At 41.7% G+C, this 24,427-nt stretch overlaps 3 protein-coding genes across 3 annotated transcripts; all 3 read left to right on the forward strand.

Moving 5' to 3' along the window:
* The first annotated feature begins 455 nt into the window (after positions 1-455).
* On the forward strand, positions 456-2,611 carry LOC142530749 (uncharacterized). Its single transcript, XM_075636559.1, has 2 exons — positions 456-633; positions 836-2,611. The coding sequence occupies exon 2, from the start codon at positions 964-966 to the stop codon at positions 2,449-2,451; it is 1,488 nt and encodes a 495-aa protein (XP_075492674.1). The 5' UTR covers positions 456-633; positions 836-963; the 3' UTR covers positions 2,452-2,611.
* A 2,783-nt stretch (positions 2,612-5,394) lies between these two features.
* On the forward strand, positions 5,395-7,377 carry LOC142537548 (uncharacterized). The gene is made up of 6 exons (XM_075643057.1): positions 5,395-5,813; positions 5,903-6,146; positions 6,201-6,553; positions 6,648-6,759; positions 6,871-7,040; positions 7,278-7,377. The coding sequence occupies exons 1-6, from the start codon at positions 5,395-5,397 to the stop codon at positions 7,375-7,377; spliced, it is 1,398 nt and encodes a 465-aa protein (XP_075499172.1).
* An 11,168-nt stretch (positions 7,378-18,545) lies between these two features.
* LOC142537549 (uncharacterized) lies at positions 18,546-19,142 on the forward strand. Its single transcript, XM_075643058.1, has one exon. It carries the CDS (start codon positions 18,546-18,548, stop codon positions 19,140-19,142), a length of 597 nt encoding a protein of 198 aa, XP_075499173.1.
* Positions 19,143-24,427: the final 5,285 nt, after the last annotated feature.

Below are 24,427 nucleotides of genomic sequence, written 5' to 3' on the forward strand. Positions count from 1 at the left end.
CTACAATGTTAGTACATAGAGCTTCTACATTAATGGATTTCATGCTTAAATTATGTGTTTGCTGTCGTGAATTAACTAACCAAAAGGTTCTCTAGTCGTTTGTACTAGAATTATCTAATTTTTATAAAATAAAAATTATCGTGAGACGATTTTATAAGTTAATTTTGTGAGATAAATATTATATTTGTGTCATTCATAAAAAAATATTACTTATTATGTCAAAAATATTACTTTTTATTGTAAATATGAACAATACTGACTCATCTCATGAATAAAGATTCGTAACCACTCTTTGTAATTGTTTCTGTTTCAGAATCCTATCGACCAACCCTTTCTTCTACAAAATATTTATTGCCTCTATGATAGATTAGTAAGTAAGTGAAGAACATAATTATATCGGTCAATGGCTCCCACTTTTCTGTGCGTGTGGCCGCTTGCATATCATCATCGTTATCTCCTGCGGCCGTTATCACGGGCGTTTTCTTTAACGGAACCAGTAGCCAATTTGCTTTCGTCATTTTTTATCCCAATCTGAATTCGTTTCAGCTTCTTCTCCTCTCCCCTAGGTTGTAAATATTTCGAGATATTTGCTTGCACAGATGGTGGATTCACGATCCAATCCTCTGGAGAAAGGTAATTTCTGAGATCTTAATCCTCGTATTATGCCCCTTTCGCTTCTCTTTCTTTTGCCTTTCGTTGACTGTGCTGATTTTTATGTTTCTTTGATCTTTTTGGAGTTCATAAATTTGAGCTTCTTTTTAATTGAAATTAGATTAGCGGTGTTCGGTCGCGTTATTGATTTTCAGTTCAAATCGGTGCTGCGTTGTTTTTGTAGGGGTTCCTTGCTAACGGATTTTTTGTTGGTCCTCTTACCTTGAATTTGGTGGGTGTAAGAGTTAGTCCTGGAACTATATAGATTCCTGACTATAATTTCATAAACTTAGAAGATAAACTTTTTTGGAGATGGGAGAAGATTTGCTGACAGGTTTAACTATTGAGAATTATCCCTCAACATTTTTGTCAATGGATTCCATTGCTATCTCTCACGACGAGGGCGAAACCCATAGGCAGGTTGATCTTTCGGGACCCCCAGATATTAATCTCCCATTGTCGGTGGAACGTAGTCCTCCACCACTTGCTCAGTCTTGGAACCATGACTCTTTTGATATGCTCGAGGTTGGGCTCGGGCACCATGTTAATAATGATTCTGATAAGCTTCTCGATTTGCCTAAAATGGTGCGGAAATGTGCGAAGAGATTGGATAGTGTGTGGGGTGCTTGGTTCTTCTTTGCCTTCTATTTTAAGCCTGTTTTAAAGGATAAATCAAAGTGCAACATAGTTCGAGATAGTAATGGGGTTTCTGGCTTTGAGAAGTCTGATCTGCAACTCGATGTCTTCTTGGTACAGCATGATATGGAAAATATGTATATGTGGGTTTTTAAGGATAGACCTGAAAATGCGTTGGGTAAAATGCAGTTGAGAAGTTACATGAACGGCAACTCACGCCATGGGGAACGTCCATTTCCATTCAGCGTCGAAAGGGGTTTTGTTCGGTCTCATAAAATGCAGCGGAAACACTACAGAGGACTCTCCAATCCACAGTGTGTTCATGGTATTGAACTGGTCGCATCGCCCAAACTTACGAGCCTCGATGTGGAAGAACAAAAGAAGTGGATGGAACTGACTGGTCGAGAACTTAACTTTTGTGTCCCACCTGAAGCTAAAGAATTCAGTTCATGGAGAAACCTACCAAATACAGATTTTGAGCTCGAAGGACTGCTTCCTCCTTTAAAGAACAACCACGCAAAGAAACTGCTTAATGGGTCGGGTTTAAATTTATCAACTCAGCTATCAAACCATGTAAATGGTAATGGAATAGATCTTTCTGATTGCAACAAGAAAAGGAAAGATCTATTCTCACGTGGAAATGATGAAGATTGTTCTCTTCCTAATAATCTTAATGGAGATCTGCATCAAGATGCGGACTTCAATCCCATCGAACCTCCTTGGTTGAGCGAGTTCAGTGGAGTGATGAGAAATGTCTATGGTCCAGTTACAGCTGCTAAATCTATTTACGAGGACGATGAAGGATACTTGATATTCGTTACCTTGCCTTTTGTGGATCCCGAAAGGGTGAAAGTCCATTGGTGGAATAATCTCACCCATGGTGTGGTGAAGATTTCATCTATCAGCACAGCATGCATGCCATTTATTCAAAGAAATGATCGAACCTTCAAGCTTACCGATCCAGCACCAGAGCATTGCCCCCCGGGAGAATTCAAAAGAGAGATCCCACTACCGGCCCGAATTCCGGATGATGCGAAGCTAGAAGCATACTTCGACAAGAGTGGAACTGTTCTCGAGATCAAAGTGCCTAAACATCGTCTAGGACCAGAGGAGCATGAGGTTCTTGTTAGCCTTCGCCCCCCGAATGAATTTGTGTTGTCTTGAATGATAAGGTATTATATTATCATATTTTTTTACTGATCTTTTCAAGGGGTGGCATAGTGTTATTAAGCAGATCAAATTTAGGAAAATTGTACACAAATTATGTAATTCCTTCGACTTCAGCTCATATGAGAATGGTTTCTTATGAATCTTGATAACTTGAGCCAGAATTGCTCCTGTATTTTGAAGCCAACGCGATAGGGCCTGATATATTAGTGGATCGTTTGATAGCTCGTTATAATTATCAAGGTTCAATGAAAACTCATGTATTAATTTATTTTAATTCTTGAGGTATACAAATTTTTGCTCCTTGTGAAAGAATAATGCAGGGGGCGAGGAATGGGTGAGTTCAATCATTTAATTTTTTTGGTGAAAACCAGAGCACCAATCGAACCAAATTTTCCCCAAGTTCAACCAAACCAAATTAACGATATTGTTAAAAATTACCAATCCACACAAAACTTCAAATTAATTTTTACAATCGTACCTGAAGGGCAGAAAAGTCTTTTTGATCCACCCAGTTGGCAATATTTGTCATTACTCCCTCCCTCAAGTCGCCGCTCCATTTAGCTCATCCTATAGTACTTTAGTAGTGTAATTTCTGATATATTTTTATACGATATGTTCTCATATGAATTCAAACAAAATATGTGGAGTAATCACCACTTTTTTCTTTAAATTCATAAGTTCACATGAACATCTTATATAAATATATCGAGTGTGTAACACAGACGGTGTGTAACACAGACGAAGCCCCATTATTGTTACCACCAACGCCTCCGCCTTCACCTCCATTCTTTACAACCATGTCAGATTTTCACTAAAGAGATTTCGTTTTTTCCCCTATTTTTGGAGGAACAAATGTAATTGATTTATATATATTGATACCCCCGTAGGAGCCCGGGTCATCTATGACCCGAGAAACTAAATGAATAGCACAAATTAGATTCAATATGCAGATTACTTTCTTCATCAGCTGGGCATGAGATTACCCGGGATATTTTATTCCCGGGCAGTCGGGAGTCCGGGCTCTCATACCAAGCTCCCAGGAACTATCTAACTGGGCTACCTCGAGAAGCGTACCACACTCGAACGTATCGATATGAGCTATCTTATCTGTCAGAACAACATGGTTTGGCGTGTCAGAGAAGTTATCAGAAGCAGGGTATGGGCAGCCGCCTTACCTTACTTAGTAGGTGGGCCATGAAAACTAGGTAATGATGTGATTTCCTATTATAAATAACATGTATACTTCTCATTTACAGATTTTGAAACTTTGAATTCTAAAACAATATCGTATATTCACACATATACAAGCCATTTCACTTTTCTTCTTCACCTGCTGACTTAAGCATCGGAGTAGACACACCGGACACTCCTCCGACACCCATTCACAAGTTCATCTCATTGTTTGCAGGTCACGGTAGAATCCCAAAGTTAAAGAGATATATTTTTCTCACAAGATATATCATTTCCTTACTCATTTTCCTTAAACATTATATCACCATCCGGTGGATCGCCCCGACTTTGCTCACCTGATTTACTCGGAACACATCATTGTCGCCGTCTGTGGGAATTTGAGTTCAAGACGTTGATATGGCTTCTACCAGAAGAATAAATCAAGATACTCCCCGGGCTCTAGGAGACGATGCGCTTGTCTCTGGACAAGGTGGTCTTCCAGCCACAGGACCTCCACCCCTTATCACTTTATCCCTAGAGGAGTTGTCTTGGATTATATCCGAGACGGTGGAAAAGCCGTAGCCCGGAGAGATGCTTCTCATCAAGCTACGCATGCAGGAGGAGAGCAGGAGAGAGAGAGAGAGAGGGGCGGGGGAGGAGGAAGCGGAAAGGGAGGAGAGAGAATCAAGTGCCGGGTCCAAGTCCCTGACTGTGGTAGAGGAGTTTCAAGAGTTGAGACCGAAGATGAGGGTGTTGGAGGGACAGCTGGAGGGTAGAGCCCATTCCCGGATAGTCATTAAAGGATGCTCGTTTTCTGAAGCTGTTGTCTGAGAACCTCTTCCCGGTCACTTTAAGTCTGCCAAAGTTAAAGATTATGATGACAATGCAGACCCCGAGGAACATCTGGCCAGGTTCGAGAATATGACCCTGTTGCACTGTTATGCTGACAGGATCAAGTGCAAAGTGTTTTTGACCGCTCTGGTTGACTCGGCACAGAGGTAGTTTGAGGGATTGGCTCCTCAAAGTATCCATTCTTTTGAGGACTTTCAGAAGGTGTTTTTGCACCATTTTAGTAGCAGTAAGAAATACAAAAAGACTGCATTTAGTTTTTTTGAAGTGAAACAGATCTCAGAAGAGAGTCTTATGGCTTATAATCGGAGATTTAACAGAGTGGCTTTGGATGTCCCCTCTTGCGCCCCTGAAACCAAGACAACTGCATTCACCCAGGGGTTGAGGGAGGGTGAGTTTTTCCGGTCACTGACAAAGAGGACGCCTGGGGACTTTGAAGATTTGCTGGCCCGGGCAGAAAATATATAAATATGGAGGAGGCCCAGATGCAGAAGAGGGAGTCGGCGAGGGGAGAGAGAGGAGACAGGGTATCTAAGCCCGAGGAGAGGGGGCCGAGAAGGAGTAACCCGGGGCAATTTTTCGTCATGTGCCCTTGAAGATTATCCGAGACCGGGAGGTCCAAGAGTGTAGCAGGGATTTGCCTCCATCTCAACAGTATACCAGGCCTGAGAAGAAGGGATTCTGTACCCTTCACAGAGTGTGCTATCACAACACGGAGGACTGAAAAATGCTCAAGAGAGATTATGTCCCGCCCTTTGTCCAGGGACGTAATCAACCCAACAAGAAGCCGAGGTTCCCCCTGGGCAGCTCAACAGCCGATCCCCGTGCCAGGGAAGATTCAAGAACTGCCCCGAGGGGGATGAGAGATTTAGAGCTCGAGAGGAAGAGATCTTCGCCGCTGTCTTAGGGGTGATAAAAATGATATCCGGAGGCTCCATTGACGGTGATTCTAATCGGGCCAGGAAGACGATGAGTAGAAGAGATTGCATGGAGGTGGAAGGGGTGAGGAGAAGTGAGGTAGTGATTAGTTTTGGCCCGGAAGATTTGAAGTGTGTTAATCTTCCCCACAACGATGCCCTGGTAATTCAAGCCAGGGTTGCAAATTATGATATTATGAGGGTCTTCGTGGACTTGGGGAGTTTTGTAAATTTTATTTTCAAGGAGGTCCTTGTACAAATGGATTTGCATGGATATCATTTGGAAACAGTGGACACAACGCTTTTTGATTTTGCTGGCCATGTTGTCCATCCAGAAGGGGAGATTGTCCTGCCCTTATCTTTGGGCACCAGGGAGCTGAAGAAAACGGTGATGACCACTTTCACTGTGGTGGATGCCCCGTAATCATATAACATCATTTTGGGGCGGCCAGCCATGAACGAGCTAAGGGCCGTAGAATCCACCTATCACCAAAAGATTAAGTTCTCAGTGGGAAGCCAGATAGGCGAAGTCCGGGGAGATTAGTCTTCTTCTCAGAAGTGTTATGTAGAAGCGGTCCGGGTGGACCAGAAGAGAGCAAAAAAGGAAGGAAAGAAAGTTCAGAGTTGTGGGGAGATGGAGAGGGTAGTGGAGAAGGGAGAGGTGCAGTTTGTGGCAGAGGAAGAGCAGGAGAGGTGAAGATTGGGCCAGACAAGGAAATTCGGGTGGTCCGACACCTTGACTTATCCACTCGGGTTAGTTTGACAAATTGTTTAAAAACTAATCTTAATGTTTTTTCTTGGTCCCAGCAAGAGTTTATAGGGATCTCACCCCTGATAGCGGAGCATCACTTGAACATCCTCCCGGGATCTCAACCTATAAAGCAAAAGAAGAGACACTTTGGTCCTGAGAAGGACAAAGTGATTGATGTACAGGTTAAAGATTTACTGAAATCCGGCCATATTTGGGAAAAACAATTTCCTACCTGGCTCTCGAATGTGGTGTTGGTGCCAAAATCTACCGGGAAGTGGATTATGTGCCTGGACTTCAGGGATCTCAGTAAAGCTTGCCCCAAAGCTCATTATCCGCTGCCCATAATTGACCAGTTGGTGGATTCCACCTATGGATATGAGCTGCTCAGTTTCATGGATGCTTACCAGGGGTATCATCAAATTCCCCTAACCGAGGAATAATCAAGACAAGGCCAGCTTCATCACCTCGGGAGACACATTCTGCTATGTGGTCATGCATTTCAGGTTAAAGAACGCAGGGGCCACCTATCAGCGTCTCATGAACAAAGTCTTTGAAAAGCAGTTGGGCAGGAATGTAGAGGTGTATGTGGATGATATCTTGGGTAAATCCAAGGAGGTTGCTTAATTCATTTCTGATTTAGAGGAGACTTTTGCGACTCTAATGCAGTATGAGATAAAGCTTAACCCGGACAAATGTATCTTTGACGGAAAGAGTGGTAAATTTTAGGGATTTGTGGTTACTGATCGAGGGATTGAGGTAAATCAAGAAAAATTCAAGTATGTACTGGATATGCCATCTCCTCGGTTTGTCCGAGAAGTTCAAAAGTTGACCGGGAGGATTGCTTCTCTTTCCGATTCATATCTCGGTCAGCGCATCAGAGTTATCCATTTTTTCAGGTTCTTACGAAGGCCCAGAAGTTTGGGTGGGATGAGAAGTGTGAGCAGACCTTCCAAGACCTTAAAATACATCTGGCCGATCTGCTTGTCTTAGTGAAACCAGAGCCCGGGGAGAAATTATTTGTTTATCTATCAACTTCAGAGTATGCTGTCAGATCAGTACTGATAAAAGAAGAAGGCTCTAATCAGAGGCCTGTCTATTATTTCAGCCATGCTTTTAAGGGCTCTGAGCTCCAGGTACAGTGAAGTGGAGAATATCGCTCTCGCTCTCGTTATGACTGTCCCAGAAACCGCGAGCTTATTTTCTGTCGCATCAAATTATTGTGCTGACCAATAGTCTTTTCGTGAGGATTATGACTCATTCAGAAGTTTCCAGGAGTATGATCAAGTCGACTAGTTGAGCTGGAAGAGTATTATATTGAGTATAGGCCCCGGGTTGCCATTAAAGCACATGCCTTGTCAGATTTCTTGTCAGAGATGGTCCAGCCTGATGAAGGGGAGGTTTGGAGGGTATTTGTGGATGGGGCGTCTCGCCTTTCGGGGTGTGGTGTGGGAGTTGTGATAATAGCTCCCCCGGGAGAGAAGATTAAACTGGCACTCAGAATAGACTCCCGGGTGACTAACAATGAGGCAGAATACGAGGCTCTTCTCGCCGGTATCCGAGCTTCACGGGAAGTTGGAGCTTGCCGAATCATTTTATATTCTAATTCACAACTGATTACTCAGCAGATAAAGGGCATTTATGAGGCTAAGGATGATAGGATGCTTAAATATCTCAAGGTCATTAATGCCCAGACAGAAGTTTTTGTGGATTGGAGTATTGAACAGATATCCCGGGACAAGAATGGGGAAGCAGATGCTTTGGCAAAGATGGCCGCCTCTTTATCAGAGGTCAGCACCCGAGACTTATTGCACGTTTCTCGGCTAATCCTCTCCATTGAAGAAGAAACCTTGCCAGCACTAGAGGACTCGTGGATGACACCCCTGATAAAATTCATTGTAAACAATGAACTACCTGAAGATAAAGCTCAAGCTCAAAACATCATGAGACAAGCTCCCAGGTTTGTTCTCTTAAATAATATCTTGTACAAGATATCATTTCAGAGACCTCTGCTAAAGTGATTATCTATGAGAGAAGTGAATTATGTCCTCCGAGAGATTCACGAAGGATGTTGCGGAGAGCATCTCGGAGGAATAGCATTAGCCCGAAAAGCAATGCTCGCGGGATTTTGGTGACCTACTTTTAGCCAAGACTCTGCCCAAGTGGTCCGGGTTTGTGAGGGTTGTCAACATCATTCAAATTTTCAACACAGCCCGGCCACCCTCATGAAGACTATCTGGGCATCTTGCCATTTTGATCAATGGGACATGGACATTGTTGGTCACTTTCCAGTTGCCCGGTGTAGAGCCCAAAATCAGTACACGTAAAACCCGTGCATTTATTTAATTGTTAAATTATTTATTTAAGTTTAAATGATTTTTTTGAGATGATTGATTTATGAATTTGCATTATTTTAAATTATTTATGTTTTATGTGATGCACGTTAAATTTTTTTTTAAGTTTCATGTTTCAGGTGATTAATCGATGCAAGATCGAGGAAAAGAGACCAATGATGATTTTGACGATTTTAGAATGTGTTATTTTATTTTAAGTTAGGAATGTGGTATTTTAAATTATTTATTTATTTTTTAGTATTTTTAGAGCTTAATTTAATTATTAGGTGATTTTAGGATTTTAAACTTTTAAAGATTTGTCACTTGTGCATTTTATTTTAAATTAAGATATTTTATTAAAGTTAGAAGAGGGTTAGTATTTTAATTAGCTTGTTAATTATTAATTAAGCAAATTTTATTCCTTAATTTTTTTAAAACACACGCACACATACTTTTACACACACACTCACACGTTCTTTTGGTTGGAGAGTAGGGTTCTTGAGTTTTCATTTTAGCCGCCTCCATATCACCTTTCCTCTACATTTTTTGAGATTCTCGTCCCTTTTAATGGAAGAAATCGTGCCACGGTCGTCCCGGATCAACCCTCGCACCTTCCCCGCTTTGGTATCGTCGTTTCAGAATTGTTAAAGATCAAAGGCATGTATAATATATCATTTCTGCATCTATATCGTTATATTATGTGTTGTGATATTTACTATGCGTGAAAATCCATATATGTTGTGAAAAGTTTGAGCAGAAATGTTTGAAATGATTTTTGGATAAAAAATTTTGGATCTAAAAACGTATCTTCTGTCATTTCGATTACTGCAAAAATTCTGTCGCTTTCCTGGAAAATTTTTCGACATTTAAAACGTAGTACTATTTGATACCTTCGATTTGACAGTAAATTCGTAATGTTTGGACAAGAAACAAGTGAGATATGATTGTTTTTGCGGGACTGCTCAAACTGTGATTTTCTGAAAATACGTTCTTGACGTGTTTTTGATGTTTATTTGTTGCAGGCTTTGTTGGGGAACGTTGGGTGATCACTGCTGCGATTAAGCATATTGAGTATGAGGTTGAGATGATTTTTGGTGCTTCGTTTCGTGTCGATGGGCACTGGGTTGCATTAGAAGTCGTAGGAAACGTTTTTGTGTCAAAATGTTGTCTTCATGAGTTGTATTGCATTGCAGGTCAGTGTTTCATTGTTTCGGGGCGTTTGTGTGAGTTGAATCATTGCTATAGTGTTCTAGGATGAGTCTTGAAGTGTTAGTTCGAGTAGATTTGGTGTGGCATAGTGTGTGCATGAAATTTTGTTCTTTTGGGTCGAGTTTGTGCAGAGTTAGCGCTGCAGTGCTCACTATGGAGGGCCACAATGCCCGTTCTGCGCAAGTATAAGCGCAGCGGCGCTGCCCTTGTGGCGCCTCAGTGCTAGACCTGCAGCCTGGCTAGCGCCGCGGCGCTGGTGCTTAGCGCCTAGGCGCTTGTCTATGACTTTTAAATAACTATTTTTAGGCCCATGTCTTCTATATTTTGAAAAATGTTCACACATCATTTTAGGATTTTTTTCGGGGGTTGATGTCATGGTTTAGTACGTTGATTAAACGAGGTCAAGTCTCGAGTGATTTAGAATGTCATAATTAAAGTGTCATTTCAGGTGACGAGCATGACTATTACGTTTAAGTTATGAAAATTAAGTGCATGAAAATTGGGTTAGTATGTGCAGCATTGGCCCCAAGCGAGACCCAATGAATCCCTCAACGCCATGTAAGTATGTTCGACGTGCAAAAGAAAATATTTTATGTTTTTGAGGTATGCTAAATGTCTTGTGACCAATTATGAACGAGTTTGGAAGCCGGTGAACGTGGCCGGTGACCTCTCCACCTCGGTAAAACATGACCGGGTTTAGATTAGGATTGGAAAGCGGTAAAGCATGACCAGAGACCAATCTACCAGCTAAAGCATGACCGATTTAGTCTGATCACACATTTATGTATGAGTCACTTGCTTTGAAACATAATCTCTATGCAAAATGATGAAATTTATGCATGTTCAAGTATGTATGATGCAAGCATGTTTATGAAGTATGATGATGACATGTCTATATTCATGCTATCACGTTCACGTTTAAGTTTGTAAGTTCTCCTTTAAAGATGCATGTGGTTTTATTATGTATTACTTTTTACTTGTAGTTTATACATGTTTAGTCTTTAGACTCACTGAGACTTGATCGATGCAGGTGAGGACGAGTATGAGGAGTCAAGGGGTGGGGACTAATGAGCCGGCTCGGACTGCGCAGGAGGCTAAACTCGAGGACCTCCTACGTTTTAAGAACTTTATGCATGTTTTAAATACTTTGATTTTCAGGATATTTTTACGATGTTTGAACGTTTACTTTTTTGCAAACTTCGATTGTAATTCTTTTTATTTCAAATATTTTTAGATGATCAGTTTATTTTAGCGTATTTTGAATGATTACTATTCATTTAAGAAATTTTTATTTTTCCGCAAATGTTAAAATAGTTAAAAATTATTGTACGTCACAGTTGGTATCAGAGCGATGTTCTTGTAAAGGGTTATGCTTGCTGCCAGTTGCGAGAAGCTCACGAAGTCACACCTCAAGTATGTAAGTTTTAACGTTTTAAATTGTTTTATGTAATAAGCATCAAGTCACGATTTCAGCATGTACATGTTTTAAGTTCAAATTACGTGCATCTTATGATATTGATGTTATGTTCATGCGTGTTGGGTAAATTTTGGAACAGTATGCCTCCCAGACGTAGGATTCTGCGTGGAACAGGTGATGAGGATAGAGAGCCTCAGGATGGGAAGAGGGCCACTCCTCCTCGTCAACCCCCAGATATGCAGTCTCAGATGCTTGCATGGATGACTCAGTTCTTCGCACATTTTGTGGAGAACCAGACTACAGTAGACACAGGGGCGAGGCCCATACCTGAGGCAGTCTATGAGAGGTTTAGGAGAATTGACCCGAAGGAGTTCTTAGGGAGTACTTACCCGATGGTAGCCGAGGGATGGATTAAGTCCATCGAGGTAATTTTTGTGTTCATGGAGCTGCAGGATGCATATGGGGTCAGATGTGCCACTTTTCTACTAATAGGAGATGCCAGATTGTGGTGGGAGAGCGCATCTGTGTCAGTGAACCTGCAAACACTTACTTGAGATGGTTTCAAAGAGGTTTTCTACTCCAAGTACTTCACTGAGGAAGTACGATCTAGACTGACCAGGGAATTCATGACGCTGCGACAGCGAGACAGTAGCGTTGCAGATTTTGGTAGGAAGTTTGAGAGGGGGTGTCACTTTGTGCCCCTGATTGCAAATGATGCCTGGGAGAAGTTGAGGCATTTTATTGATGGGTTACGGCTGATCTTGCATCGTGATGTGAGAGTTTCTGGCCCCACTACCTACGTTATTGCCGTGACGAGAGCCCTGGCGGCAGAACAGGACCAAAGGGACATCGAGAGTGATAGGCAGGGCAAGAGGCCCTATTAGGCACCTCAGCAGCGACCTAAATTTAAGAGGCCTTTCCAGGGACAGCCGGGGAAGAGGCCATTTCAGGGACCGCCAAAAGGCAAGGGTCCTATTCCTCAACAGAAGGCTTCTCAGAGGCTGGGTGAGAACCCGGTGTGCCCGAAGTGCAAGCGCCAGCATCCGAGACAGTGTTTATGGGGATCAAGAAAATGCTTCAAATGTGGAGCCAACGATCATATGCTGAAGAACTGCCCACAGTGGAGGCAGCTGACTTAGGGGAGAGTGTTCGCCAAGAAGGCAGAGGAGGCGAACCCAGACACGACCCTGTTGACCGGTAACTTATTTAATTCAGCACCGTATTATTTTTGATATACACATTTCTAATTTTATTTGGGATTATTAATGTGCTAGTTAGTATTTTTGGTGATTTTGTGTAGATATTTTTTACTATGCATGAGGTTAAGATTAGAATTTTGGGATATAAGTTTCGTGTGTTGTGCTAACGTCTCTCAGGAAATATTTTCATAAAGAGGGTAGCTACGAATGCCTTGATAGATTGCGGGGCCACTCACTTTTTATTTAGGAGACATTCTCTAATCATCTGGACGTCAAGTCTATTAGACTCGACACGAGCTACTCAGTGACAATCCCATCAAGGGAAGAACTATCAGTTACTAGCGTGGTCAGAGACATCGATCTTGAACTGCAGGGCCACCTAATGTATGCCGATCTGATTGTGTTGCCGATGCCAAAATTTGATATCATCTTGGGAATGGATTGGCTGACGAAGAACAAAGTTCTTATTGACTTTCAGAAAAGGTCAGTGGATCGTTGGGCATGAAGCAGTTTCTCTTTGAGCCGGATAGATGGAGGAGTTTCCCTCACATGATCTCTTGCATGCAGGCACAAAGACTTATTCATAAGAGGTGTCAGACTTTTTTGGCTAGCAGAGCTTGACGCACTCACTCCGTCTATATCTGATGTAACGACTGTCAGAGATTTTCCGACGTCTTCCCAGACGACGTCACAGGCCTTCCACCAGAGAGAGAGGTGGAGTTCGCCATTGATCTTATGCCAGGCACCGTACCGTTTAGCTCCAACTGAGATGTTAGAGCTCAAGCAGCAGATTCAGGAGCTCCTAGATAAAGAATTCATCCGCCCTAGTTTCTCGCCATGGGGCGCACCAGTGCTCTTTGTAAAGAAGAAAGATGGGAGCATGAGGTCGTGTATCAATTATCTAGAACTGAACAAGGTAACGATCAAGAATAAATACCCACTACCGAGGATCGAGGACTTTCTCGATCAGTTGCAGGAAGTCTATAATATTTTCTAAGATAGATCTATGATCAGGGTATCATTAACTGAATGTAAAAGATGCAGATGTTCATAAACAACATTCAGAACTAGGTATGGACATTACGAGTTCTTAGTGATGTCGTTTGGACTGACGAATGCTCCAACAATTTTTATGGACCTCATGAATCGAGTATTTCAGCGCTACTTGGATCAGTTCGTCATAGTATTTGTTGACGACATTCTTATGTAGTCCGAAGAGCCATGAGGAGCATAGACAACATTTGGGTACAGTTTTGCAAGTCTTGTAGAGTCGTAAGTTGTTTGAAAAATTCAGTAAGTGTGAATTCTGGTTGGAAAAAGTGGCATTTTTGGGTCATATAATATCTAGCAGTGGTATCGAGGTGGATCCAGCTAAGGTGACAGCAGTTAAGGAACGGGTTGAGCCGAAGAATGCTTCAAAGATCTGCAGTTTCCTAGGTTTAGCAGGCTATTATAGGAAATTTATTCAAGGGTTTTCTTCGATTGCAGTGCCACTCACTTCATTGACCAAGAAGAATTCTAAATTTGTATGGAGTGAAAGATGTCAGAAGAGCTTTGATACTTTGAAGCAAGCTCTTATCACAGCGCCATTGTTAGCCATGTCTTCAGGGCAAGGTAATTTCGTGTTGTACACCGATGCTTCTAAGCTCGGGTTAGACGCAATATTGATGCAGTACGGTCGAGTTATAGCTTATACCTCTAGACAGTTGAAAGTGCATGAGAAAAATTATCTGACTCATGATCTTGAGTTAGCTGCCGTTGTCCCTGCGTTGAAGATATGGAGACATTATTTGTACGGCGATAAATGCCAGATATTCACCGACCACAAGAGTCTCAAGTATTTCTTCACACAGAAAGAGCTGAATTTGAGACAAAGACGGTGGTTGGAGTTAGTGAAAGACTATGATTGTGAAATTAGCTACCATACATGGAAAACTAATGTTGTGGCAGATGCTTTGAGCAGAAAAGTTGCAGTCGTAGCATAAATATCAGTGCAGAGATCTCTTCAGTCAGAGATTCAGAGGTTTGGTTTAGAGGTTTATCCTAACGGCAGGGCTCCTAAGCTTTCTAATATGACAGTCCAGTCTTCCTTACTAGACCGAATCCGTAGAGGTCAACCTTCGGATGAGCAGTTACAGAAATGGAGACTGAAGGATGAAGCCAAGGGTAGTGTACTCTACATAGTGTCTGATGGTATTGTGAATTACAAATGAAGGATGTGGGTGCCTAGTGTTGATTCGATCAAAGATGATATTTTTTCAGAGGCACGTACATCTCCGTATTCCATCCATCTAGCAGGTACCAAGATGTACAAGGATTTGCAGATCCTATATAGGTGGCCAGGTATGAAGCGGGACATCCATCGATTTGTGTCTTAATATCTCACTTGTCTGCAAGTGAAAGCAGAGCATCAGAAGCCAGCGGGAATGCTTAAGCCACTCCCTATCCCCGAGTGAAATGGGAGAATATCACCATGGATTTCGTTGTCGGCTTGCCGAGGGAAATTAGAGGATCCAATGCCATTTGGGTTATAGTGGACCGACTTACTAAATTAGCGCACTTCTTACCGGTGAAGACGACTTTCCCAATGACTCAGTATGCATAGCTCTATATCAGAGAGATAGTCCGATTGCACGGGATCTCAGTTTCTATAGTGTCCGACAGGGACCCCAGATTCACATCGTCCTTTTGGAAGAGTTTGCATGTAGACATGGGGACGAAGTTGCTATTCAGCACGACATTTCATCCTCAGACAGATGGCCAGTCTGAGCGTGTGATTCAGATTTTGGAGGACTTGCTGCGACCTTGTGTGATCGATTTCCATGGGAGTTGGGAATCGAAGCTACCTCTAGTGGATTTTACCTACGAAAATAGTTTTCAATCATCGATAGGTATGTCTACCTATGAAGCACTGTGTAGAAGGAAGTGCAGATCACTGATTCATTGGGATGAAGTCGGTGAGAGAGCAGAACTTGGCCCAGAGATTGTTCAGCAGACTGCAGATGTGGTGATCAAGATACGAGACATGATGAAGACCGCCCAGAGTCGTCAAAAGAGTTATACTGACAAGAGGAGAAGGGATCTTGAGTTTGCCGTAGGAGATCACGTTTTTGTAAAGATAACACCTATGAAGGGTGTTATGAGATTTGGGAAGAGAGCCAAGCTCAGTCCGAGATTAATTGGACTGTTCGAGATACTTGACATGGTTGAGACGCTAGCTTATCGTGTAGCCCTACCACCGAATCTGGCCGATGTACACAATCTGTTTCATGTCTCGATGCTGAGGAAGTACCTAGCAAATCCTTCGCATGTTTTGAGCTTTGAGCCGTTGCAGCTTGCTTCGGATCTGTTGTATGAGGAGAGACCTGTCCAAATCCTAGATAGACAGGAGAGCAGAGACTTCGGAACAAAGTGACCAAGTTGGTCAAAGTCCGGTGGCTGAACCAATCAGTGGAGGAGGCCATTTGAGAGGCCGAGGTAGATACGAGGAATCGCTACCTGGAACTGTTTGGTAAGACTTAATTTCGAGGACGAAATTTAATTAAGTGGGGGAGGAATTGTAGAGCCCAAAATCATTACACATAAAACTCGTGCATTTATTTAAGTCTGAAATGATTTTTTTGAGATGAATGATTAATGAATTTGCATTATTTTAAATTATTTATGTTAATGTGATGCACGTTAAAATGTTTTCTCGAGTTTCATGTTTCAGGTGATTATTCGATGCAGGATCGAGGAAAAGAGACTGGCGACGATTTTGGCGATTTTAAAATGTGGTATTTTATTTTAAGTTAGGAATGTGGTATTTTAAATGATTTATTTAGTTTTTAGCATTTTTAGAGCCTAATTTAATTATTAGGTGATTTTAGGATTTTAAATTTTTAAAGATTTGTCACTTGTGCATTTTATTTTAAATTAAGATATTTTATTAAAGTTAGAAGAGGGTTAATATTTTAATTAGATTGTTAATTATTAATTAAGCAAATTTTATTCCATAATTCTTTTAAAACACACGCACACACTCACACGTTCTTTTGGTTGGAGAGTAGGGTTCTTGAGTTTTCATTTCAATAGCCTCCATATCACCTTTCCCCTACATTTTCTGAGAATCTCGTCCATTTTGTTGGAAGAAAATCGTGCCACGGTCGTCCCGGATCAACCCTCGCACCTTCCCTGCTTCGGTATCGTCGTTTCAGAATTGTTAAAGATCAAAGGCATGTATAATATATCGTTTCTGCATTGATCTCGTTATATTATGTTTTGTGATGTTTAATATGCATGAAAATCCATATATGTTGTGAAAAGTTTGATAAAAAACGTTTGAAATGATTTTGGATAAAAAATTTTGAATCTAAAAACGTGTCTGCTGTCATTTCGATTACTGCGGAAATTCGGTCGTTTTTCTGGAAAGGTTTTCAACATATAAAACGTAGTACTTTTTGATACCTTCGATTTGACAGTAAATTCGTAATTGTTGGACAAAAAACGAGTGAGTTAGGATTGTTTTCGTGAGACTGCTCAAACTGTGATTTTTTGAAAATGCGTTCTTGAAATTTATTTGTTGCAGGCTTCGTTGGGAAACGTTGGGTGATCACTGCTGCGATTAAGTATATTGAGTATGAGGTTGAGATGATTTTTGGTGCTTCGTTTAATGTCGATAGGCACTTGGTTGCATTAGAAGTCGTAGGAAACGTTTTGGTGTCAAAATGTCGTGTTCATGAGTTGTGTTGCATTGCAGGTCGTGTTTCGTTGTTTCGGGATATTTGTGTGAGTTGAATAATTGCTATAGTGTCCTAGGATGAGTCTTGAAGTGTTGGTTTGAGTCGATTGGGTGTGGCATAGTGTTTGCATCAAAGTTTGTTCTTTGGGGGTCGAGTTTGCGAAGAGTTAGCGCTCACTAGGGAGGGCCACAACGCCCGTTCTGCGCAAGTATAGCGCAGCGGCGCTGCCCTTGTGGCGCCTCAGTGCTAGACCTGCGGCCTGGCTAGCTCCGCGGCGCTGGTGCTTAGCGCCTAGGCGCTTGTCTATGACTTAAATAACTATTTTTAGGCCCATGTCTTCTATATTTTGAAAAATGTTCACACATCATTTTAGGATTTGTTTCGGGGGTTGATGTCATGGTTTAGTACGTTGATTAAACGAGGTCAAGTCTCGAGTGATTTAGAATGTCATAAGTAAAGTGTCATCTTGGGTGACGAGCATGACTATTACGTTTAAGTTATGAAAATTAAGTGCATGAAAATTGGGTTAGTATGTGCAGCAGTGGCCCCAAGCGAGACCCAATGAATCCCTCAACGCCATGTAAGTATGTTCGACGTGCAAAAGAAAATATTTTATGTTTTTGAGCTTTACTAAATGTCTTGTGACCAATTATGAACTGGTTTGGAAGCCGGTGAACATGGCTGATGACCTCTTCACCCCGGTAAAGCATGACCGGGTTTAGATCAGGATTGGAAAGAGGTAAACATGACCAGAGACCATTCCATCCGGTAAAGCATGACCGAGGATTTCATGTATGTGGTAATGGATTTTCCCCGCCAGCCCTGTAATGTGGTTTAGTATGATCAGGCACATTTATGTATGAGTCACTTGTTTTGAAACATATCTCTAAGTAAAATGAAGAAGTTTATGCATGTTCAAGTATGTATGATGCAAGCATGTTTATGAAAAGTTTTATGATGATGGCACGTCTATGTTTATGCTATCACGTTCATGTTTAAGTATGTAAGTTCTACTTTAAAGATACATGTGGTTTTATTATGTATTACTTGTTACTTGCAGTTTATACATGTTGAGTCTTTAGACTCACTAGACTTGATCAATACAGGTGAGGACGAGTATGAAGAGACGAGGGGTGGGGGACCAATGAGCCGGCTCGGACTGCGCAGGAGGCTAAACCCGAGGACCATCTACGTTTTAAGAACTTTAGCATGTTTTAAATACTCTGATTTTTAGGATATTGTTTACGATGTTTAAAAGTTTACCTTTTTGCATACTTCGATTGTAATTCTTTTTATTTCAAATATTTTTAGATGAGCAGTTTATTTTAACGTATTTTGAATGACTACTATTTCTTTAAAAAATTTTTATTTTTTCGCAAATTTTAAAATAGCTTAAACGCTACACCCGGGCTTAGAAGAAATTTATGCTGGTAGCAGTTGATTATTTTTCTAAATGGGTAGAAGTCGAGCCCCTGGCCAGAATTACTGAGCAAGAGGTTTCGAAATTTCTATGGAAGAATATTGTATGTCGGTTTGGAGCCCCAGGAGACTAATCTCAGACAACGGGAGGCAGTTTAAGGGAAAGGAGATCACAGCCTGGTGCCAGAAAATGAAGATCACTCAATCATTGACTTCTGTTACTTATCCTCAAGCCAATGGTCAAACAAAGGTTGTTAATAGAATTATTGTGCAAGCCTTGAAAACAAGGCTACAGGGCATAGGAAAAGACTGGGTGGAAGAATTGCCTAGTATTCTCTGGGCATACAGAACTAACCCCCGAGCACCTACTCAAGAGACTTCTTTTAATCTGGTATACGGTTCTGAAGCAGTTCTTCCGGTTGAAATCGGACAAACTTATGCCCGGGTAGAATCTTACCCGAATGATAATACTCAAAGCCGGGCAATGGATTTGGATTTAGTGGAAGAAAAGAGAGAGCATGCTCTGATTCGAATGGAAGCTTACCGAGGCCGGGTTATGAAATCATACAACAAACGAGTCCGAATCCGAGACTTTCAGATAGGAGATCTGGTGATGAAAAAAGTCAATCCAGCCGGAGATATGAGGAAATTGGAAGCTCGGTGGGAAGGACCTTTTAAAATATCCCGGAAAGTTAGCTCATGAGCTTTTTATCTAGAGGATACTCAAGTACGCTCTCTCAAGCGACCATGAAATGTATTTCATTTAAAGAAGTATTTTGCTTGAAAGATGTAATTATTTGTTTGAAGATATAATGAAAGTTCTGTTTTTCTCAGAAAAGTGCATGAATGTGAATTATCTAAAACCGGGAGGTACAAAGCCTCGGTTAATAAAAATCATAGGGCTCTACACCCTGGCTCGGGGCACCATACATCGACTATTCCCAAGTCCCGGGACATGATCCCCGACCCAAGGCTCCGTACCTTGGTTATTAATAAGCCCAGGGCTCTACACCCTGGCTCGGGGCACCACACCTCGACCATTCCCAAGTCCCAGGACATGATCTCCGACCCAAAGCTCCGTACCTTGGTTATTAATAAGCCCATGGCTCTACATCCTGGCTCGGGGCACCACACCTCGACCATTCCCAAGTTCCGGGACCGGTCCAAGGTTTCACACTCTATCTATTAATAGAATCCAGGGGTTTGTACCCTGACTTAGGCATTTTACAACTCAATCAATTACTAAGAATGAGGATTTTATTCAGCTAAGGGTTCAACACCCCGATTCTTTATTTGAAGTGACCGGTTAATCTCCAATACTTGAAAATTTTATTTTATCATTTCGTGACTAAATTTTTCTAAGGCCCAGTTGTGAAGTTATGGAACAAGGGGTATGGGGAAAAACACAATATTGGAAGAAAAAGAAGGATTTTACTAATAGCCCGGAGGCAAATTTTACATCAAATAAAAGTAAAAGAAAAGAAAATTACAAGCCTATTCTAAATCTATTTGTATAGACCCCGGCTGGTCCTCCTCTTCTCCTTCCTAGGGAAGGGACGCTATAGCTTTATCCAGGTTAGGAAAACCTTTCCTATCCGCAGGCAAGAGCTTGGCTTCTTCAAATTGTTCCCGGCATTTGAAAAACCGGTCTTGAAAAAAAGATAGGCACGATCTTCCACGGCTGCCTTAAATTCTGGATCTTGGAGAAATGAGTCTTGCACGGGTTTCTCTAATGCTCGACAGCAGCCAGGGCATCTCTAGCAACAATTGTCAGGGACGTTTGTCTGTCTACCTCATTGGCTAAAGAATCAACCCTTGATTCTAGAACCAAGACAGTCCCTTGTAGAGCCTTCCTCCCAGACGAGGCCCTCATTGATGTCATCTCGAGCCTTTCCCAAGTCTTCATTGGCCCCGGAAAATTGCTGAGAGATTGTGTTTATTTGCTAGTTGGCCCTATCCAAAGTGGTGCGGAGGTTGGCCAGTTCTTCTAAATGAGTATCTCAGGCCCGGGACAGCTCTCCCTGGAGTTGCTCATGAAACTCTTGCATAGCCTAGGCCTGATTGCCTTTTATAGTGGGTGCCTCTGCCACCTTTTCAAAGGCCGAGATCATAATTCGACCACCCTATTTTGGAAGGAGTTAGTAAAAAAAAAGAAGAAGAAGAGAGGAAGGAGTGAAGAACTTACGGAAAGTATCCGGTTTGATCCCTTGAAGAGCTTGGGAGACGGGAGGGAGCCCTTCAGTTGCTCCTCTTTGACCGGAAGCCGCATCTGTTTCAGCAGTAACAGGCCAGTTGGAGTGGCCCCTCTATGAAGATATTGGCCCGGGAAGGCAGATTGGGCTGCAGAGATTCTTGGAGTGGCCGGCTTTGGAGAGGGGAGGGGGGGGCCCTGACTTTCTCCCTGAGTACTTTTAATTCGTACCAGTTTCGGACTCTTCTTGGGAGGCCGTCCGAGTTGCCTCCTGCTGTTGTTGAGTTTCTACTCGGGCAGATTTCTCTAGCCAGACCGCCTCCTCCTCGGCCACTCTCTTTTTCTCGGCAGCCGCTCTCCGGGCTGCGAGCTTTGCCTCTTTGGCTGACTTCTCAGCCGCCCTCTTCCTGGAAAAGGTCTCCTGCATCTCTATAGTATCTGCACAAAAAAGAAGGAAAGATGGTCAGGATGATTACACAATAATAAGACGATAAATAAAGTTAAGGAAAAGAAAGTTACCGGGTTGAGCACCCGAGCCAGCAACTTCATCTATTACCCGGTCAATCGGGTCTTAAACCCAGGCACTCAACCCATAGGCAGCCAAATTTTCATCTGATATGAGGGTGGAGGAATAAAATTTCTATCCCTCCACCAATTCCTGGTTTCGGGTGTATGGCTCCTCAAATTTGTAAGCCATGGGAAGGGAAGGTTGCAGGGGGGAAGGTAGAAACCCAGTCAAGCAAGGAAGGGGACTCGAAAGTTGAATAAAAAAGAATCGTCCTTTCCACCCCTTCTGAGAAGAAGAGATATCATCAAGGAACCGAGCATTTAGCCGGGCAGACAGGGAGAAGGCATTATCTCCTAGTATGCAAACAAAAAAGTAGTGAAGAATGAGAGGGTTGAAAAGAAGATTGTTCATTTTGAAAAGGACGTAGGCCGAAGCTATGATCCGAAAAGAGTTGGGGTGAAGTTGGTTGATAGGTACGCCAAAAAACTTGGCGACCTTGATATAAAAATAAGGAATGGGGAAGTGAAGCCCATTCTTAACCTGGTCTCGGAAGAAGGTAGTGAAACCAGGGGGAGGTAGGTTGGCTCTGTCAGAGGGTCTAGGAATCAAAATTGGGTAAGAAGAAGGGGATGGAACCAAGGGTCCTTGAGCTCCTCATCCACTCCCGAGCGCAAAGTGCTGCTCATTGAAGGGAACCAGGGAGCCCTCGGCGTATCAGAGATGGGTGGGGAGGAAATCTCGGGCTTTACCCTTGCTCTTTTTAGAAGCCCGAGAGGGACCTGCAGCAGAAGGCTTCACCCTTGGTTTCTTCGATTTCAGGGAGGGGACAATTTTAGAAATTCTGTGGGGAGGTGAAGAGGAGGAATCGGAGCGAACCACCACTAATTCATACTCGATGAACCTTGCGCATTCGCTCCGGAGGTGGAGGAGGTAGAATTTGACATTTTTAAAGAAATGAAGAAGAGAATACTTAAGAGGATGATGGAATGAAGGATTTTCGAGGAGTTCTTGAGCGGAAGTTCGCCGAAGGAGCGTTGAGTGTTGGAGGAGGTGAGGGAAATTTGAGAGAGTTTCGAATTTGGAAGTTGCGAAAATGACAAATGAAGAAAGTTTGTTGTTGTATATAGGCGAAGGAGGAATGATCTCAATCGTAAATCTAAATCAACGAACGGTTAATAGCCTCCTTGGAAATTGCGCGGGAAGATGAAAAGACATGTGCGGTTATCGAGGCGTCAAGCTTATTATTATCTTGGAATACGAAACGTTTCGGACCGTTGGAATTCCAGGGCATACGTCATCATGACATCATCCTGACTTCCTTGAGAATACTAAACGACAAAAATATTCAAAGTCCGAGAGACATGAGACCCCAACATCTTATTTAGAGTTCGGGAGAGATGAGGCCCGACATCTTATCTACAACCCGAGAAATTGAAGCTCCCGGCACGTCATCCCATCTCTGGGATATTTGAAGCCCCGATGCTTTTATAATATGGAATGGATAGTCTTTCTATGGAAGCCCAAGCATGACTGATCAGGACAGTGTGTAAGATTCTAGCCCGAATATTTAAGAGATGGGTGTTGATACCCCCATAGGAGCCCGGGTCATGGATAACCCGGGAAGCTAAACGAATAGCCCAAATTAGATTCAATATGCAGATTACTTTCTTCATCAGGCGGGCATGGAATTACTCGGGAAATTTTATTCCCAGGCAGTCGGGAGCCCGGGCTCTCATACCAAGCTCCCGGGAACTATCTATCCGGGTTACCTCGAGAAGCGTACCACACTAGAGTGTATCGATATTGGCTATCTTATCTGTCAGAACAACATGGGTTTTGCGTGTCAGAGAAGTTATCAGAAGCAGGGTATGGGCAGCCGTCTTACCTTACTTAGCAGGTGGACACTGAAAACTAGGTAATGATAGGATTTCCTACTATAAATAGCAGGTATACTACTCATTTACAGATTCTGAAACTTTGAATTCTAAAACACTCTCGTATATTCACACATATACAAGCCATTTCACTTTTCTTCTTCACCTGCTGACTTAAGCATCGAAGTGCATACGTCAGACACTCCTCCGACGCCCATTCACGAGTTCATCTCATTGTTTGCAGGTCACGGTAGAAGCCCAAAGTTACAGAGATATATTTTTCTCACAAGATATATCATTTCCTTACTGTTCGGATGCTCACAAATTTTTTCATTTAATGCTTTTAGCTATAGCATCTATGATCTTGCGGGAAGATGAGTTGAGCGGAAAATTAGATCTTTTTATCACCCTTGTTACAATTTAATAGTTATCATTTGTCTAAACATGTGAGTTATACTTGATCCATACAAGTGTGTAATCAGAAGTATTTTATTTGATGGGCAATATATAAATCGATATATACATATATACGTTATTTATATAAACATGGAAAATCAATATGTCGCAACATTAATAACAGGGCAATTTAGGCTAAAATTCTCATTCACTTTTTCAATTTATAATTAGTCTTCTGTCAGAAATATTTATTAAGGGCTCCAAGCCATATTTTCATTTTATGAATCAGTCCATATGTTAGATTTTCATATTAAGGGTTTCCTGTTGTAAAAAATTTCAAATTCTGGCTCCTCACTGCAATTAAATTGTACATTGACACTTTTTTTAAGTTTTAAACTATAATAAATTAATTCATAATAAAAATATTTCTTCTAGAACATAAATTGTTGTATACCAATGAGGTGTCATTCGTTGTGGAAGACTTGATTCAGCTTAAGGATGTAAACGAACCAAACCGTTTGTGAGCTATTCGAAGCTCGATTTGATAAAAGCTCGTTTGAGCTCGTTTAATGAGGCTCGTTAAGATAAACAAATCAAACTCAAGCTTTACAGTATTCGGCTCGTTAGCTCGTGAACTATGTTCGTTGATAAGTTCATGAGTAATCTTTTAGATGAAAAAAATAGTTTTGATATTTGATTTATTGATTTTGCATATTATTTATGAAATATATAGAAAAATCTATTAAATTTATTTTTTATAATAAATTTACAAATTTTAATAAGAATAATATATTTTTCTTTATATATATAATTTACTTTTTAATTAATTTAATGAAAATTAAATGTATAATTCATATTTATTAAGCTTGTTTAGGCTGGATAAAGGCTTGAATAAGCTCGTGAGCCATGTATATATTCGTTAAATAAAGCTCGAGCTCGGCTCGATTATAAACGAACCAAGCTCAAACATTCAAGAGTTCGGCTCGGCTCGACTCGATTACATCCCTAATCCAGCTCAC

Source organism: Primulina tabacum, chromosome 2, assembly GCF_025594145.1.
Source record: "Primulina tabacum isolate GXHZ01 chromosome 2, ASM2559414v2, whole genome shotgun sequence".
NCBI lineage: Eukaryota > Viridiplantae > Streptophyta > Magnoliopsida > Lamiales > Gesneriaceae > Primulina > Primulina tabacum.